The sequence below is a fragment of the Lampris incognitus genome, chromosome 21 (assembly GCF_029633865.1).
Source record: "Lampris incognitus isolate fLamInc1 chromosome 21, fLamInc1.hap2, whole genome shotgun sequence".
NCBI lineage: Eukaryota > Metazoa > Chordata > Actinopteri > Lampriformes > Lampridae > Lampris > Lampris incognitus.
Window position 1 is genome coordinate 22454310 of NC_079231.1, and position 5481 is coordinate 22459790.

Genomic DNA, 5481 nt, shown 5'->3' on the forward strand with positions numbered 1-5481 from the left:
ATGTGTGTGTGTGGACTAAATTGGAGGAAATGACCACTGGCAACCGTTTAACTGAAAATTCAATTTTTGAAAGAAAAAAAAACTGAAACTGCACACACACACACACACACACACACACACACACACACACACACACACACACACACACACGCAAAGTGCAGGCTCGTGACAGTATTTGGGTTTGTGTGTGTGTGTGTGTGGGTGTGTGTGTGTGGGTGTGTGTCTCCCTGGAGGTGACGGGGGTCTTATCACACACACCATCTGTTCAGCCAGTCCCGATCCTCCACTGATACTGTCAGCATGTCTGACGGGGCGGCAGTGATGCCAAAACACTCTGCATGTATACGCCACACACATGGGCAGACACACACACACACACACACACACACACACACACAAACACACACACACTGGCACACATAAGACAGATGGGTCTTTAGTCCTCGTCGCACATTAGCGTGCTCCAGTTAAGTGTGTTCGAAGTGCGTGTCACGTAGCTCAATTGTGGCAGCGCACCTCACACCGAGGGACCACGTGGTGAAACAAGCCAGCACACAGTGTCGCCCACAGAACCTTCTAGAATGACTTCCCAGAGACTATAGCAGCGTGGATCCTGAGGTCACTTCCTCCCGAGCCGTCCCGGTCTCTGCTCCACCCCCCTCTGCCGATCCGGGGAGGGCTGCAGACTACCACACGCCTCCTCCCATACGTGTGGGGTCGCCAGCCGCTTCTTTTCACCTGACAGTGGGGAGTTTCACCAGGCGGGCGTAGCGCGTGGGAGGATCCCGCTATCCCCCCTCCCCCCTGAACAGGCGCCCCGACCCACCAGGGGAGGCGCTAGTGCAGCGACCAGGACACATACCCACATCCGGCTCCCCACCCGCAGACACGGCCAGTTGTGTCTGCAGGGACGCCCGACCAAGCCGGCGGTAACACAGGGATTCAAACCAGCGATCCCCCATGTTGCTAGGCAACAGAATACGCCGCCATGCTACCCAGACTCCCCCCCCACCCCCCCACCTCCACCGCCAAGGTCAATTTCCCTCTGTTTCTTCAAAATATGTGACCGTGCAGGTTATGAAGTTGGCAGGTGGTACCTGGGAGTTTCCCGGGTCGTGTTCGGTACCTCAGATAATCCGGCTCGAGACCTTGTTCACCTCTCGGCCCGAGTTGGAAGCGGCTGTTTAACCTCCGTCAGCTGCGGGACCGCTCGTGTATTTCCACAGCGGTTCGACTCCGGGCTTCGTCACTCAGCCGTCGTTTGACAGACCCGTTTGTTCCATTTTGTGGGGCGCGTAGCTTGTCATGAACCCGAAATAGAACTCAACTCAATCAGCATCCCTCCAAGTTCCACGCCGCGCTGGTTCCAGACCCCAGAGCCAACCCTCCCCCTCCCCCCCTCTCTCCCCCCTCCGGGAGGCGCTTTGCACCCTGGAACCTTCCACCCGCCTCCCGCTTCCAATGTTCCCCGCTAGGTGGTGTGGGCGCGCTCGACGCTTTTGTGGCCTGTGAAGTACGGCGGGAAAGCCGCCCCTCCGGGACACGGCTCCAGATGAGTCCCCCCCCCCTCCCCCCCCTCCCCCCTCCCGCTCGGATCTTACCCCTCGGAGCGACGACGGCCCCCGGGGAGCGCTTCGCCCCGACACATTTCTCTCATTGTGCTCCAAGTTCAGAACTCCCGTGAGGCCTGCCAAATACCGGAGCTGTTTCCCTCTCCGCTCTTCCCCTGCCCCCGTCCCCCTGCTCCCGCCCCTCCGCCCCACCCCGCGCTCCGCTCCTCTTTTCTCCTCTCCTCCGTTCACTTCTGCTTTTCAGCTTTTCCTTGTTTTCATCCAGGGAAGGTCGACGGCACACACTGCTCTGCTGCGCAGTACAGCCGCTCCGTGTGCCGTTACTCACTGGGTTTCCCGCGGAGTGGTCGGGGCTTGAAGTGCCTTGCTCAAGGAACTCCTCAACTGGAGTCACATCACCTTTCACCTTCCATGTGTCCCCCCCCCCTTTTTTTTTCTCCCCAGTTTTACTTTGCCAATTACCCCACTCGCCCCACTCTTCCCAGCTGTCCCGGTCTCTGCTCCACCCCCTCTGCCGATCCGGGGAGGGCTGCAGACTACCACATGCCTCCCTCCATACATGTGGAGTCACCAGCTGCTCCTTTTCACCTGACAGTGAGGAGTTTCGCCAGGGGGGCGTAGCACGTGGGAGGATCACGCTATCCCCCCCCCCGAACAGGTGCTCCGACCGACCAGAGGAGGCGCTAGTGCAGCAAGTATGACACATACCCACATCCGGCTTCCCACCCGCAGACACAGCCAATTGTGTCTGTAGGGACACCCGACCAAGCTGGAGTCAACACCAGGGATTCGAACCGGCGATCCCTGTGTTGGTAGGCAACGGAATAGACCGCTACACTACCCGGATGTCCCTCCTTCCATGTGTTTCTAAATGGTCTAGGGATTTAAGTGGCACCCTTACAGGCAGAAGGCTACTTTCATATTTCCCGTTAGGCAGAGGTAGAAAAACCCGGTCCAGAAAGTAGAAAGCCTAACCGTGTCTTTACTCCACCTTTGTGCTAAACCATCAGATTGCGCTGACTAGTTTCCCAAATCAGCTGGTTTAATACATGGATGGAGTAAAGACACGGTTAGGGTTTTTACTTTCCGGACCGGGTTTTTCCGCCTCTGCCGCTAGGACACATGGTACAGTCGGTATGAATCCACCTCGACATCCGTTCAACTTTGAAAGGAGGGTTTTTTTCGACATCCCACCCTGTGAGGCAGGAAATGAACTTTTTCTTCCTTTTCTCCAGCGGTCACGTCGTTCCTAAATCAAGCCGCCAATTTCAGCATTTAGCTGACAGCAGCAGCTGACCAGATTTTTACCAGAGAAAAGGACCAAATGGCATCCGGGTAGCGTGGCGGTCTATTCCGTTGTCTACCCACACTGGGATCGCTGGTTCGAATCCCCGTGTTACCTCCAGCGTGGTCGGGCGTCCCTACAGACACAATTGACGGTGTCTGCCGGTGGGAAGCCAGATGTGGGTATGTGTCCTGGTCGCTGCACTAGCGCCTCCTCTGGTCAGTCGGGGCTCCTGTCCGGGAGGGAGGGGGAATAGCGTGATCCTCCCACATGTTACGTCCCCCTGGTGAAACTCCTCACTGTCAGGTGAAAAGAAGCAGCTGGCGACTCCACATGTATGGGAGGAGGCATGTGGTAGTCTGCAGCCCTCCCCAGATCGGCAGAGGGGGTGGAGCAGAGGCCGGGACGGCTCGGAAGAGTGGGGTAATTGGCAGAATACAATTACAATTTCCCATGCAAAATTGTATGTTCCCACCAAATATTTCTGACCAAAAAGAACCCATGAGTGTGCGTGTGTTGTGTATTTACTTTAGGCTGGGGCGAGTGTCTGTGTTGCATTGTGATCGAATCGTTTGTCTCTTCTTCTTCCTTTTCAGTGGATGAAGGACATGTGGCGCTCCGACCCCTGTTATGGCAACTACGGTGTGGACGGATCCACCTGCTCCTTCTTCATCTACCTCAGCGAGGTGAGCCGTGTGTGGGAATATGTGTGTTCATGTGTGTGTTTGCTTATTTGAGGCTCCTTGCAGGAGAGTTATCATACGCACATAGCTGCACGCCGAGCAAATATTTGTCAGTGTGCTTCAAAATCTCTGAAACCACAGTCGAGACTGTTCCTCCACCGTGTGAAACGGTAAGTTAGTGAACCATAGTCGAGACTGTTCCTCCTCTGTGTGAAAGGGTAAGTCAGTGAAAGCATAGTTGAGATTGTTCCTCCACTGTGTGAAAGGGTAAGTCAGTGAAACCATAGTTGAGACTGTTCCTCCACCTTGTGAAACGGTAAGTTAGTGAAAGCATAGTTGAGACTGTTCCTCCTCTGTGTGAAAGGGTAAGTCAGTGAAACCATAGTTGAGACTGTTCCTCCACCGTGTGAAAGGGTAAGTCAGTGAAAGCATAGTCGAGACTGTTCCTCCACCGTGTGAAACGGTAAGTTAGTGAACCATAGTCGAGACTGTTCCTCCTCTGTGTGAAAGGGTAAGTCAGTGAAACCATAGTTGAGATTGTTCCTCCACTGTGTGAAAGGGTAAGTCAGTGAAACCATAGTCGAGACTGTTCCTCCTCTGTGTGAAAGGGTAAGTCAGTGAAAGCATAGTCGAGACTGTTCCTCCACCGTGTGAAAGGGTAAGTCAGTGAAAGCATAGTCGAGACTGTTCCTCCACCGTGTGAAAGGGTAAGTCAGTGAAACCATAGTCGAGACTGTTCCTCCACCGTGTGAAAGGGTAAGTCAGTGAAAGCATAGTCGAGACTGTTCCTCCACCGTGTGAAAGGGTAAGTCAGTGAAACCATAGTCGAGACTGTTCCTCCACCGTGTGAAAGGGTAAGTCGGTGAAAGCATAGTCGAGACTGTTCCTCCTCTGTGTGAAAGGGTAAGTCAGTGAAAGCATAGTCGAGACTGTTCCTCCTCTGTATGAAAGGGTAAGTCAGTGAAACCATAGTTGAGACTGTTCCTCCACCGTGTGAAAGGGTAAGTCAGTGAAAGCATAGTCGAGACTGTTCCTCCACCGTGTGAAACGGTAAGTTAGTGAACCATAGTCGAGACTGTTCCTCCTCTGTGTGAAAGGGTAAGTCAGTGAAACCATAGTTGAGATTGTTCCTCCACTGTGTGAAAGGGTAAGTCAGTGAAACCATAGTCGAGACTGTTCCTCCTCTGTGTGAAAGGGTAAGTCAGTGAAAGCATAGTCGAGACTGTTCCTCCACCGTGTGAAAGGGTAAGTCAGTGAAAGCATAGTCGAGACTGTTCCTCCACCGTGTGAAAGGGTAAGTCAGTGAAACCATAGTCGAGACTGTTCCTCCACCGTGTGAAAGGGTAAGTCAGTGAAAGCATAGTCGAGACTGTTCCTCCACCGTGTGAAAGGGTAAGTCAGTGAAACCATAGTCGAGACTGTTCCTCCACCGTGTGAAAGGGTAAGTCGGTGAAAGCATAGTCGAGACTGTTCCTCCTCTGTGTGAAAGGGTAAGTCAGTGAAAGCATAGTCGAGACTGTTCCTCCTCTGTATGAAAGGGTAAGTCAGTGAAACCATAGTTGAGACTGTTCCTCCTTTGTATGAAAGGGTAAGTCAGTGAAACCATAGTTGAGACTGTTCCTCCTCTGTGTGAAAGGGTAAGTCAGTGAAAGCATAGTCGAGACTGTTCCTCCTCTGTGTGAAAGGGTAAGTCAGTGAAAGCATAGTCGAGACTGTTCCTCCACCGTTTGAAAGGGTAAGTCAGTGAAACCATAGTTGACGCTGTTCCTCCACCGTGTGAAAGGGTAAGTCAGTGAAAGCATAGTCGAGACTGTTCCTCCACCGTGTGAAAGGGTAAGTCAGTGAAACCATAGTTGACACTGTTCCTCCACCGTGTGAAAGGGTAAGTCAGTGAAACCATAGTTGACACTGTTCCTCCACCATGTGAAAGGGTAAGTCGGTG

General features: G+C 53.2%; 1 protein-coding gene across 1 annotated transcript in view; it reads left to right on the forward strand.

Moving 5' to 3' along the window:
• The window catches only part of mgat5 (alpha-1,6-mannosylglycoprotein 6-beta-N-acetylglucosaminyltransferase), a 187187-nt gene that overhangs the window by 117664 nt on the left and 64042 nt on the right, over positions 1 to 5481 (forward strand). Inside the window, exons 5-6 of the mRNA XM_056301107.1 lie at positions 3453 to 3542; positions 3681 to 3709. Of these exons, the coding sequence (XP_056157082.1) occupies positions 3453 to 3542; positions 3681 to 3709 (119 nt within the window). The remainder of the gene's footprint in view (positions 1 to 3452; positions 3543 to 3680; positions 3710 to 5481) is intronic.